The 13,806-nt window shown below is 43.2% G+C and overlaps 1 protein-coding gene across 4 annotated transcripts in view; it reads right to left on the reverse strand.

Annotated features, from left to right (window-relative positions):
• Positions 1 to 9,576: 9,576 nt before the first annotated feature.
• oat (ornithine aminotransferase) overlaps positions 9,577 to 13,806 on the reverse strand; it is a 28,201-nt gene continuing 23,971 nt past the window's right edge. For 3 of the 4 annotated variants that reach the window (XM_078413591.1, XM_078413589.1, XM_078413590.1), the window contains exons 9-10: positions 13,019 to 13,163; positions 9,577 to 10,958 (exon numbers count right to left, since the gene is read on the reverse strand). In XM_078413591.1, the coding sequence (XP_078269717.1) occupies positions 10,798 to 10,958; positions 13,019 to 13,163 (306 nt within the window). In that variant the 3' untranslated portion in view covers positions 9,577 to 10,797. The remainder of the gene's footprint in view (positions 10,959 to 13,018; positions 13,164 to 13,806) is intronic. The other variant, XM_078413588.1, reaches the window with a different exon arrangement.

Consider the following 13,806-nt stretch of genomic DNA (forward strand, 5'->3'; position numbering starts at 1 on the left):
AATGTTTTTTAGGTGATAGTAGGCTGATTTAGTTATTGAGTTTATGTAGCTGTTGAAGTTTAGATCAATGCCTAGAATTACACCAAGATTTCTGACCTGGTTTTTAGTCTGAAGAGAGAGAATCAAGGTGGCACTGACTATCGATCTTTTGTCATGTGCACCGAAGACAATTATCTCGGTTTCATCTTTGTTTACCTGGAGGAAATTGTGTCTCATCCAGCTGTTTATCTGTTCAATGCATTGATGGAGACCATCAATGGGACTATAAGAAAATAACTGCAGATGCTGGTACAAATCAAAGGTATTTATTCACAAAATGCTGGAGTAACTCAGCAGGTCAGGCAGCAGCATCTCAGGAGAGAAGGAATGGGTGACGTTTCGGGTCGAGACCCTTCTTCAGACTGAAGTCATTTGGACTGGGACTATAGTCATTTGGAGAGAGGGCTATATAAATTTGAGTGTCATCCGCATAGTTATGGTAGGCAATTTTGTTGTTTTTTAAGATGTGTCCTCATGGAAGCATGTAGAGATTGAATAAAAGAGGGCCAAGGATTGATCCTTGGGGAGCTCCACATGTCATTTTAACTTGATCGGATACAAAGTTGCCACTGGAGACATAATAGTTTCTGTCCTGCAGGTAGGATCTAAACCAATTTAAGACAGAGCCTGAAAGTCCAACCCAATTTTTTAGTCTGTCTATTAAAATGTTGTGGTCTACAGTGTCAAAGGCAGCACTAAGATCAAGAAGTACTAAAATTGACATTTTTCCGGAATCGGTATTTAAACAGATGTCATTTAAGACCTTGATCAGGGCCGTTTCAGTGCTATGTAAGGGGCGAAAGCCTGATTGAAAGTTGTCAAAGAGGTCATTTAAGCTCAAATAGTTGCTGTTGTTGGTAGACAGCTTTTTCAATTATTTTACTATATAAAGGGTAAGTTTGATATGGGTCTGTAATTGTTGAGTAACAATGGGTCTAGGCTATTCTTTTTTAATAGAGGCTTAATAACTGCAGTTTTTAGAGTTTCTGGGAAATTTCCTGATAGAAGGGAATTGTTGATTATTTGTATTCATTCACTCGCCAAGCAGCTGAAAATGTTTTTAAAAAAGCTTGTGGGTAGAACATCGAGGGCACAGGTAGATGGTTTAAGATGAGACATGATTTCATCGAGAGTCTTGTAGTCGATGGTGTTAAATTGTGTCATAGTTGTTATATTATCCTTATCTGGGAGTACAGGTGACATGTTTTTTGTGCCTGACCTACAGGAGCTAATGACTTGTCTAATGCCTTCTATTTTATTATTAAAGGAGGATGCAAACATTGCGTTTACTGGTAGAGAGGAGTTCCTGAGGAATGGATGCTGGTGGATTTGTTAGCTTATCAACGGTGTTAAAAAAATGATGCATGCATTATTGATGTTATCGTTTATAATCTTAGAGAAGAAGGACTGTCTGGCGCTTCTTATTTCTGTATTATAGATTTGAAGATTCTCTTTACAGATATCATAATGGACCCGCAGATTTGATTTTCTCCATCTGAGCTCTGCTTTATGACACTCCCTTTTTTGGGCCTTTACAGATGGAGCAGTTCTCCAGGGAGCTTTTTGCTTACCAGAAATGGATTTGACCCCAATAGGCGCAATAGCATCAATAGCTTTTGTGATTTTGGAGTTGAAATCACGTAGAAGGTCATTAACTGAGGTTGAAATAGAAGTCGTGGTGGGGGCCATGGAGATGGCCTCCATAAACTGTGCATTAGAGTTTTCATTGATATGTCGTTTTGTAATGGTTTTACATATATTTTGAGCAACAGGAGAAGTAGACACATCAAAGAATATGCAGGAATGGTCAGATAAGGCAATGTCAGTTACAATAACATTAAAAATGTTTAGACCTTCGGTGATGATAAGGTCCAGAATGTGACCTCGATTATGAGTTGGATGTTTCACATGTTGCTGAAGTCCAAAAACGTCCAATAAGACAGAGAGTTCTTTGACTCTGTTGTCCCCTGAGTTATCTACATCTATGTACTAAAACTCTCGTTTGTTTGTTTATTTGTGATCGAACTACAACCAAAACGGTACACGATAGCCTGACAATTTTAGGCCCACCTTACTCACCGTCATCGCTTTAATGGTAAAGCATTAAAGTATTATTGAAATCGGTGTTATATTTTTTAAGTTATTCACATTTAAGTTTAAATCTATCTCCTAGGGAGGGAGGAGGGAGACAGACGGAGGTGGGGGGGGAGGGAGGGTGGGGGGGTTGAGGGGGATGGAGAGGGGGAAGGGGGAGGGGAGGGGAAGGGGAGGGGAATAGGAGAGGTTGCTGCCCCAATGCAGGAGAGGTTTGGGCCCAACGGGTCCACTTGGTCTAGTGTATATTAAAATCACCAGCAATGATTAAACCATCAAGTTCAGTAGTAATAATGGAAAGAAGCTCAGCGAGTTCATTGAAAAAGATAGCAGAGTATTGAGGTGGTCTATATAAAATTATTAAAGGGATTTGGGGGGTGCATTTAAAAACAGCTGAAAGATATTCAAATGATAGAAATTCTCCAAATGATGTGTTTGCAATTAAAAATATCCCTGAAAAAAGTGGCGATTCCACCTCCTTTTTTTATGTGTTCTAACAATATCTAAGCTTCTATAATTAGAGGGGGGCCTGACTCAATAAGGATAGGTGCCTTGCTATCTTTGTCTCGCCACGTTTCAGTCACGAATAAGAAATCCAATTTATAGGAGCTAATCAAGTTGTTAATTAAAAGAGACTTGTTAGCTAAAGATCTAGCATTAAAAAGGGCAAGTTTAAGTTGTTTTGTGGCTGGTCTCAACACAGGTTGTGAATGACAGGATACAGAGATTAGATTTGAAGAGTGCACGGAGATTGGATTTGAGCTGCGGGTAATTTTTCTGCTGCTGATGTGAACAGGGATTTTGAAAATTGAAAGTCCCGGATTTATATCGGGGGGGGGGGGGGTCAAGTGTATCATCTCTGTCGATGCAGGGACTTCAAGACCATCAACTGTTCGGAACGGGTGTGAATGTGGGAGTCATCGGAGGGAGGGGGATGGGTGTTGTGCATCCCTCGGTGCGTCGTGGTGGGGGGGGGTGGGGTGGGTAGCGTCTGCATCTTTAGGGGTGTGGCACTGGGTGTGGTAGGTTGAAGGACTGGGAGAAGTGGAGTAGTCTTTTGCATGTAGTCTTTCGAGGTGAATTCGATGCCTTTCCTCACCAGTCCCTCCATTTTGTTTGAGAATTCCAGAAACGGGGTGCTGGGGGAGGGGAACAGTGAAAGTGACTCAGTGGATGAGTCTGCTGGTTGGGGCTGGGAGACAGTTAACTGATGGGTCGCGGGGCTGTGGAGAGACAGAGGTCATCCACAGTGAGCAATTCAGTTAGCTGTGATGGGTCTGAAGGGTCTTCCGCTGTAAGCCGTTCAGTTGGCTGGGGGGTGTTATTTTGTGAACGGGAGTGGAAGTTTTGGGGAGCATCAGTGCAGGGGGGGGGTGATTTTTCAGAATAGGCTGAGATGAGTGGAGACAAGTTGCATGGCTGTGGGGAGATTTCAAAAGCATCAAGGCAGGGGGGGGGGGGGGGGGGGGGGGGGGGGGGGGGGGGGGGGGGGGGAAGAAGAATTGTCAAGGCTGAACAACATGTTACTAGTTAGAAGGTTTTTCCCAAACCTGTTAAGGTGGAAGCCATCTCTTCTATTTGCCTCCAGAAAATGTTGAAATTGTCAATGAAATTCAGCCCCTTGAGTTTGCACATTCCTGAAAGCCATGTGTTTAGCCCTAGAAGTCGGCTAAACTCAAAGTCACCTCTGCCTACAGTAGGCAGAGGTCCACTAATGAATGTTTCAGTCCCTCGCCTGCCAAGTTTATTAAAAAGTTCTATAAAATCCTGTTTCATGTCTATTGAGCCGATTTTACAGGAGTCATTTACAGGAGTCATTTGAGCCCAGATGTAGTACGAGTTGTCTTGTACCTGGGTGATCAGACAGTATTTTAGCATAGTCATTAGTTATGTCTATGACCATTGCATCAGGAATGTCATAGTCTAGCTTCTGTGTGCTAGTTAGCATGGGTGAATCACCAACAGGCGAAGAAGGTTGCAGGCTAACTGGGCCTCCTCTAGGCCTGTTAGCACAGCGCGAGCTAACATTTGCAGTAGCTTCGAGAACGACAAGTCTTTTGTGTCGTCTTTTTTCCAATAGATCGATTCTCTGCAAAAGGCTTAAACTGTCCGAGCATGAAGACGAGCGGGAAGATTTTGCAGAATCCACAGCATTTGGGGACATGTTGACGCATAGCGAGCCTGCTGTTCCCGAAACACAGCTATGGTCGCACTGTGTGCAGATGCTGTGCAGGGCCATGAGTGCGCGGTGGTTCCCCGGCCAGGAAGGGGAGAGCAGCGGCGCCGCGGCCGGGCCACGATGCTGGAAATAATTCCTGCGATGACCAGTGCTGCAGCTCGACGCCGCCACCCGCCTGACTCCCAACTTCAAGCCGCAGCTTCTTGAGGATGACGAACTCGTTTTCCAAGGTGGTGCGGGCGTGGATTTCATCCTCATACTTGTTTGAAGTCGTCCACCAGCCTCTGCGTGTGGGCGATCTGCCCCTTTAGCTGCCCCCTCTCCCGCCCCAGCTCCAGCTCCCCCAGTTGCTGCTGCAGGCGGCTGCAGACCAGAGATGATTCAGAAGGCAAGACCAGAGATGATTTAAACAAAAAGTTTTTCAAAAAGCAGCCACTATGATTTTTTTTTTTTTAAAACCAGGAAAACCAGTTAGAATTTATGAAGAACTTTTTACACAGGGTATAGAACACAATTGTATACATTGGGTATGCAAGCAAAGAATTTGTGTGCCTAGTCGCATGTGACAATAAAGTATCCCATTCCAAATTGGATCAAGCGCCAGCATTTCTTTTGACAGAGAAAGAGGGTGCCACCCCAAGAGAAGTGTCACAAAATGGTTACAAAAGAAAAACCCTCGTAAATGCTCTCAGAATGATTTGCATCTCCCTTCTAACAATTAAATTAATGAAAATCTCAATTTTAGATATTGCACATATTTTCAAATAGTCTTACTGTCTTTAATACCAGAATATTTTGACAAAAATCATACAAATTTGAAACATGTGGATTAACCCATCCAAAATTCTGTAGCCTTTGAACTATAAAGATCAAATTGGCATATAGACACAAATGTAGATGGATTGGTTGGTAAGTTTGCAGACAACACTAAAATGGAGTCAAGGGTTATGGGAAGAAGGCAGGAATGGGATACTGATTGTGAATGATCAGCCATGATCACATTGAATGGCGGTGCTGGCTCGAAGGGCCGACTGGCCTACTCCTGCACCTGTTGTCTACAAATTGTGGACTGTGAAGATGGCTGTCAATGGATACAGCCAGATTTAGACACAAAATGCTGCAGTAACTCAGCAGGACAGGCATCTCTGGAGAGAAGGAATGGCTGACGTTTCGGGTCAAGACCCTTCTTCCCCAAAACGTCTCCCATTCATTCTTTCCAGAGATGCTGCCTGTCCCGCTGAGTTATTCCAGCATTTTGTGTCGATCTTCAGTGAAAACCACCATCTGCAATTCCTTCCCAAAGCTAGATTTAGTTCAGTCACAGATATGGGCAGCGAAATGACAGACCGTTTAATTTAATTAATGCTACATTTCAGGAGATTGTGGCAAAGCCCAAGGCAGAGATTTTGGGGTCGAGGTGCATAGAACTAAAAAGGCAATACAGGGAGAAAAGATGAGGTACGAAGGCAAGCTAGTCAAGAATATAAAGGAGGATAGTAAAAGCTTCTTTAGGTATGTGAAGAGGAAAAAAATAGTTAAGACAAATGTGGGTCCCTTGAAGACAGAAGCAGGTGAATTTATTATGGGGAACAAGGAAATGGTAGACGAGTTGAACAGGTACTTTGGATCTGTCTTCACTAAGCCACCAACAATCTCCCAGGTGTACTAGTGGACAGAGGTCTTAGGGTGATGGAGGAACTGAAGGAAATTCACATTGGGCAGGAAATGGTGTTGGGTAGACTAATGGGACTGAAAGCTGATAAATCCCCAAGGCCTGATGGTCTGCATCCCAGGGTACTTGAGGAAGTGGCTCTAGAAATCATGGACGCATTGGTGATCATTTTCCAATGTTCTATAGATTCAGGATCAATTCCTGTGGATTGGAGGGTAGCTAATGTTATCCCACTTTTTAAGAAAGGAGGGAGAGAGAAAACGGGAAATTATAAACCAGTTAGTCTGACATCAGTGGTGCGGAAGATGCTGGAGTCAATTATAAAAGAAGAAATTGCGGAACATTTGGATAGCAGTAACAGGATCATTCCAAGTCAGCATGGATTTACGAAGGGGAAATCATGCTTGACTAATCTCCTGGAATTTTTTGAGGATGTAACTTGGAAAATGGACAAGGGAGAGCCAGTGGATGTAGTGTACCTGGACTTTCAGAAATCCTTTGATAAGGTCCCACACATGAGATTAGTGGGCAAGATTAGAGCACATGGTATTGGGGATATGTTGTTGACATGGATAGAAAATTGGTTGGCAGACAGGAAACAAAGAGTAGGAATTAACGGGTCCCTTTCAGAATGGCAGGCAGTGACTAGTGGGGTACCACAAGGCTCGGTGCTGGGACCACAGCTATTTACAATATACATTAATGACTTAGATGACTTAGGGATTAAAAGTAACATTAGCAAATTTACAGATGACACAAAGCTGGGTGGCAGTGTGAACTTTGAGGATGCTGAGGATGCAGGGTGACTTGGACAGGTTGTGCGAGTGGGCAGATGCAGTTTAATGTGGATAAATGTGAGGTTATCCACTTTGGTGGTAAGAACAGGAAGGCCGATTATTATCTGAATGGTGTCAAGTTAGGAAATGGGGAAGTACAAAGAGATCTGGGTGTCCTTGTTCATCAGTCACTAAAAGTTAACATGCAGGTACAGCAGGCAGTAAAGAAAGCTAATGGCATGCTGGCCTTTATGACAAGAGGAGTTGAGTATAGGAGCAGAGGTCCTTCTGCAGTTGTACAAGGCCCTGGTGAGACCGCACCTGGAGTACTGTGTACAGTTTTGTTCTCCAAATTTGAGGAAGGACATTCTTGCTATTGAGGGCGTGCAGCGTAGGTTCACTAAGTTAATTCCCGGAATGGCGGGACTGTCGTATTTTGAAAGACTGGAGCGACTAGGCTTGTATATGCTGGAATTTAGAAGGATGAGAGGGAATCTTATTGAAACATAAGATTAAGGGATTGGACACGTTAGAGGCAGGAAATATGTTCCCAATGTTGGGGGAGTCCAGAACCAGGGGCCACAGTTTAAGAATAAGGGGTATGCCATTTAGAACAGAGATGAGGAAAAACTTTTTCGGTCAGAGTTATAAATCTATTGAATTCTCTGCCTCAGAAGGCCGTGGAGGCCAATTCTCTGGATGCTTTCAAGAGCTAGATAGAGCTCTTAAAGATAGTGGAGTCAGGGGGGTATAGGGAGAAGGCAGGAACAGGGTACTGATTGTGAATGATCAGCCATGATCACTGAATGACGGTGCTGGCTCAAAGGGCCGAATGGCATACTCCTGCACCTATTGTCTATTCTCTGAAAATGGCAATACATGGTTTAGTTTAGTTTAGTGTCACTACCAAGATACAGTGAAAAGCTTTTTGTTGTGTGCTATCCAGTCAGCAAGATGCCTACATAATTCCACTCGAGACGGCCAGTGTACAGGTACAGGATAAAAGGAATAACATTTAGATCGTCCAGTAAAGTCTGATTAAAGATAGTCCAAGGGTCATCAATGAGGTAGATGGTAGCTCAGGACCGCTCCTTAGTTGGTGATAGGATGGTTCGGTTGCCCGATAACAGCTGTGAAGAAACGGTCTCAAGAAAAATGTGCGTCTTCACATTTCTATACCTTTTGCCCAATGGGAGTGGGAAGAAAAGGGAGCTGCCGGGGTGAGACTTGTCCTTGATCATGCTGGTGGTCTTGCTGTGGAGATGGAGTCAATGGAAGGGAGTTTGGTTTGTGTGATAGTCTGGGCTGTGTCCACAATTCTCTGCAATTTCTTGCGGTCTTAGATGGAGCTGTTCCCAAACCATGCTGTGATGCATCCCAATAAAATGCTTTCTACGGCGCATCTGTAGAAGTTGGTGAGTTAGTAGAATGACTGGAAGGTGAAACGAGTACAGAAAGATCTGAAGGTGAGACTAAGACAGGGCAAAGACAACTACACGAGGAAGCTGGAGCTGAAACTTCAGCAGAACAGGAGGGTATGTGTGGAGCAGTACGAGGAGCATTACAGACCATAAGCTGACCAGTGGCCTGGGGAGGAAAAGCAATCAGGACTTGGCCAACGAGCAAACCCTGTTTTTCAACAGATTAAGGGGTCTTCTGCCCACCCTCCCCTTTGCTCCCCGACACCCTCCCCCTCAATCTCCCTGGTCCACTTCCTCTGCCCGTTCTTTGTTGCACCTGACCATCAAGGCTGAGCAGATGAGGAAAGCGCTGAGTAGATTCTGCCCAGGCAAAGTCACAGGTCTCGATGGTGTCAGCCCAAGGTACTCAAGGCCAGTTATGTGGAGTACTCCAGCATATTTTCAACCAGTGCCTGGAGAGGGTTCCTGTGATGTGGAGGACATCCTACCTGGTTCATGTACCAAAGAGGACGTATCTCAGCTAGACTGGTGGTGCTGACCTCACCCATCATGAAGTCCCTGGAGAGGCTGGTGCTCACTCATGTGCGACCTCTGGTTAAACCCTACCTGGACCCCCTGCAGTTCGCTTAACAAATAAAGGTGGGGGTGGAGGATGCCATCATCCACCTGCTCTATCGTTCCTATGCTCACCTGGATAAGCTGGAAAGCACTGTGAGTCATGTTTTTTTTTTTACTTCTCTAGTACTTTTAATGCCATCTGGCCTGCACTGCTAGGGAGCAAACTGCCAAAGATGCAGGTGGATGCTCCATTGGTGTCCTGGATCTCTAACTATCTGACTGGACGACCACAGTATATCAGGCTACCGAACTGTGTCTCGGATGGCAGTGAGCAATTCTCTCCCTGTTGTAAATAAACATCAGCATGCAATTATCAAAAGCCCAGTGTGACAAAATAAAGAAAACTGCAAAGTTGGTCGATCTGGCATTTTTGTTGCATTATACGACCAGGCTCGCCAGAGATCGCCAATCATTTATGATACGATAGGACACATGGGAGACTGCAAAGTTGATATCTTGAGTAAAACATAGTGGGCTGAGGAAAACAGGTCAGACAGCATCTGGGGATACAAAGGACAGTTGACGTTACAGGCCCAGACTCTTCTTCAGACTAATTCTGTTATGTGATGAAATATCAAGTTCCAATTAAATATTTTGACAAAATACTGAATATCCCAATCAATTGTCACATCATAAATATGACAAATTTAAACATATTTAAACTTTTTTTATCCTTTAAACATTTATGACACGATGGCTATTTGCTTAAAATGGAAATCCACAAGATTGAATCCGAGATCTTTACCCACTATCATGTTATGCCTATCGACAATATATTAATCACAGTCTTGCATGGGACAGAGTTTGACTGATCAATAATTGAATGTTGCATTAATAAGTACTCATTTTCAAATAACTTTATTAAACCAAGGATACAGCATATTGAGCATCTTACAAGAATATAAATCTTGCTCTCTTGTACAGTTGAAAAACCTAGGTTTATCATTACAGTAGCATCCAAGGCTTTTTCTATTGAACAGAAGAATTCAATTGTGGTAACATAATCTCCTTTACTGCACAGCTTTATGTAACAGATTCTCAGATGCATTCTAAAAATATGCCAGCTACCACCAATGAGTGCTCAGCAAGGTAACAAGTCACAATTTCTCCTAGTCAAATTAAAAATGGAGCTGATAGCTTTCCTTACTGTGTCCACAAAACAATATTCACTGACTAAATTAACATTTGCCACCCTTGATATCCAATGCTTCAGTATTTCTAGAGTACCTTTCTCTTTACCTGGTACAACAGATCATCTTCAGAGATATCAGCCAAGCACACTGGATCAAAATCTAGGTAACTTAATTGCATCTAAACTATATCCACAAGGCATATGTAGGTAATCACATCATACTTCATCCAACCCACCATTTTCTGATCCTGAAGTGTGGTGTTGAAGAAAGAAGATTCCTTTTCTGCTTCCAGACAAAATTTCTTAATCCATTCCTTGCTGAAGTCATGTCCTCCAAATATAATAATTACACGTTTACCCTGATAACCCTTGTAGTTATGCTATAAATGTACTCATTCAATTTTGACTGTTGATAAATTACAAACTGGGAACACAGAAGCTAAGAGCTCCGATTCAATGACAGCTATGAGAAAAGATTTCATTCATATGCTTTAGCAGCATGGAGAAAGCAAAGAATGCATACCATTCTCCATCGGATGATTTAACTTACATTATGTCAATGAAATATTCAGAGAATGGTGTATGTAAACTGGGTTACAACATTCAATAACCTGGTCAAAGCAAAATAATTTCCATAGTGATGGCCATACAGAATCTTTGGATAGTTAAAGGCAGTGAGTAGACTTCAATTTCACCAAAAGTTTAAACTAAGTGTGTATTATTTCACTGAAATTAAATTTCTTAAGTATGATTATTTGAGAAAGGGTTGATAAAAATCTGCAGCTTCAAATAAATCCCTGGTACAATGAGCAAGAAATACCACCTTGTTGAAAAGAAAGCGCACACACATCATGCCTCAGTCCCCTTCAAAATGTCAAAATTGTCTTCTGGATGATGTTCACACATTCTCTTATTTCGTCCTCTTTGATCACAAGAGGAGGTGCCAGTCTAATGATGTCCCCATGGGTTGGCTTAGCTAGCAGCCCATTATCACGTAGACGAAGACAAACATCCATGGCATTAAAAGCTGAAACAGGAAATAAAGGTTGAATAAACTAGATTTTTTTTCCAAATGTATCCAAAGTCATCGGAGTACGCTTAACGTTTATCATTTCCCACCAACTACATTTCAGACAACTTTGGTCAAAGTAACACAATAATGGAAGCACTATACTGAGTTTGATGGCAAGGCCAAAAAGATAAGATTTAAAAATAGTAATTTTCTAGGTGTTTGTAGCTTGTTGGCCGATGTAATTTCATTCTGGATACTTCAATTCTTTTGGTATGTGTTTTAATGTATGTTACTTTCGAGCATATGTGTATATGAGGTAGGGAATTGTGTTGGATATAAAGGAGAGTACTTTAATGGCATCTACAATATTCTGTTTTCTGCAGGAAGTTCATCCTTGCACATAACAAGGAACAAAAGGCAAAAAATTAGGATGGTCAAACCAGATCACATCGAGGAGACGTGGAAGACCAAGAGACCAGCTACAGATTATAATAATAATAATAATATTCATTTATTGTCATTGCAACGAGTACAACGAAATTAAAAAAATAGCCAATCCTGACGGTGCGTACAAACATATATGCAATAAATGCAAAAACAAATACATAAATACAATTAAACACAATTATATTAAGTACAAGATTTTTTAACGGTGTTGCCTAGTGCAAAGGTAGTGTTCAGTTCTCGTATGGCCCTGGGGTAAAAACTGTTCTTAAGTCTGTTTGTTCGGGATTTGATCGACCTGAAACGTCGACCAGAGGGCAGATGAACAAACAGACGGTGGCCGGGGTGGGATGGATCTTTTATTATTTTGCCTGCTCTACTGAGGCAGCGTAGGCTGAACAGGTGCTCCAGGGAGGGCAGTGAGCAGCCGATGATCTTCTGGGCCGTCGTGATGACCCTCTGAAGGGCCTTCCTGTCCTTTTCTGAGCAGCTGGCATACCATGTGGTTATACAGTATGCCAGCACACTCTCGATGGAGCAGCGATAGAAGGACAACATGAGCTTCTCCTGCAGGTTGGTTTTCCTGAGGATCCTCAGGAAGTGGAGTCTCTGCTGTGCCTTCTTTACTGTGGTGATGGTGTTGGTAGACCAGGTAAGATCCTCTGCGATGTGCGTACCCAGGAACCTGAAAGCTGGTACCCTTTCCACACAGACCCCATTGATGTAGAGTGGGTCGTAATCTCCACTGGTTTTTCTAAAGTCAATTATAAGTTCCTTTGTTTTGGAGGAGTTCAGGACCAGATTGTTCACTGAACACTATGCTGCCAGCCTTTGGATTTCATCCCTATAGGCCGTCTCATCTCCTTCTGAGATGAGTCCAACCACAGTCGTGTCATCCGCGAACTTGATGATGGTGTTGGTGGGATGGGTGGGGGCGCAGTCGTGAGTGTAGAGGGAGTAAAGGATGGGGCTCAACACACAGCCCTGTGGTGAGCCGGTGCTCAGTGTAATGGTGGAGGAGGTGAGGGCCTATTTTGACGGTCTGGGGGCGGTTGGTCAGGAAGTCCTTGATCCATTGGCAGATGGTTTGGGAAAATCCAAGGTCGGAAAGTTTGGTGACCAGTCTGCTCGGGATGACCGTGTTAAAGGCAGAGCTGAAGTCGAGGAAGAGCATCCTCACATAGCTCCCCTGGTGTTCAAGGTGGGTCAGTGCAGTGTGAAGAGCAGTGTCGATGGCATCCCCTGTAGACCTATTTGCTCTGTAGGCAAACTGGTGTGGGTCGAAGGTGGGTGGGAGGCTGGCTTTGATGTGCTGCAGGACCAGTCTCTCGAAGCACTTTGTGATGACCGGTGTGAGTGCTACACATCTTTAATGGCAGCACCATGAAGAATAACAATTAGAGTTATTTTCAAAGGACCCAATGTAATGTCAAAGAAATGATCTCTTGAACACAGACGCAATAAATGATTAGAGAAGATATTAAACTGATGTGTCTTTAAGAAATGGTAATTGTACCCCTCCTTTTTCCTGTTGCGGCACCATCAAAAATCTTGTCTCCCCTTTCCTGCACTGTTTGGCAGGCCTTTCAATGTGGTGAAAAAGAGCAAGAAATCATACAGGCATTTTGTACCTTTTGTATTTCTGATAACAATCGCATTTAATAATCCCTTTCCTCGCACAGCAATCACAATATCTGACGGCAGTTTCATCAGCTCACTCCGAAGGAGCATTCCCATTTCTTCTGAATTTTCTGCCAGTTTCTCTTCTTCAAGGACCTATACATTTCAGTTAAAGAAATGCAAAAAGAAAAAAACAAATTCATAAGTTTAGTGTGTATGAAGGAACTGCAGATGCTAGCTTAAAACAAACAGACACAAAATGCTGAAGTAACTCAGAGGGATAGGCAGCATCTCTGGAGAGAAGGAATGGGTGACATTTCAGTTCGAAACCCTTCTTCAGACTGATGTCAGGGGAAAGGGAAATACATAGATAAGGAAGTGCCCCTGTTACAACTGGGGAAAGGGGGAGCAAGAGCAGAGCTACGGGATATTGAGGAGATCCTAGTGAGTCTCATCTATGATGGAAGAGGGAAACCCCCATTCCCTAAAGAATGAAGACATAACCGATGTCCTGGTTGGGAACACCTCATCATGGGCACAGATGCAGCGTAGACAGAGGAATTCGGAGTAGGGGATAGAGTCTTTATAGGAAACAGGGTGGGAAGAAGTGTAGTCTAGCTAGCTGTGGGAGTCAGTGGGTTCATAATAGATGTTAGTTAATAGTCTGACTCCTGTGATGGAGATGGTGAGATCAAGAAACAGAAGGGAGATGTCAGAGATGATCCAATTGAATTTGAGAGCAGGATGGCAATTAGTGGCGAAGTTAATGAAGTCATTGAGTCATGGGTGAAGGAGGTAG

This window comes from Rhinoraja longicauda, chromosome 16 (assembly GCF_053455715.1).
Source record: "Rhinoraja longicauda isolate Sanriku21f chromosome 16, sRhiLon1.1, whole genome shotgun sequence".
Taxonomy (NCBI): domain Eukaryota; kingdom Metazoa; phylum Chordata; class Chondrichthyes; order Rajiformes; family Arhynchobatidae; genus Rhinoraja; species Rhinoraja longicauda.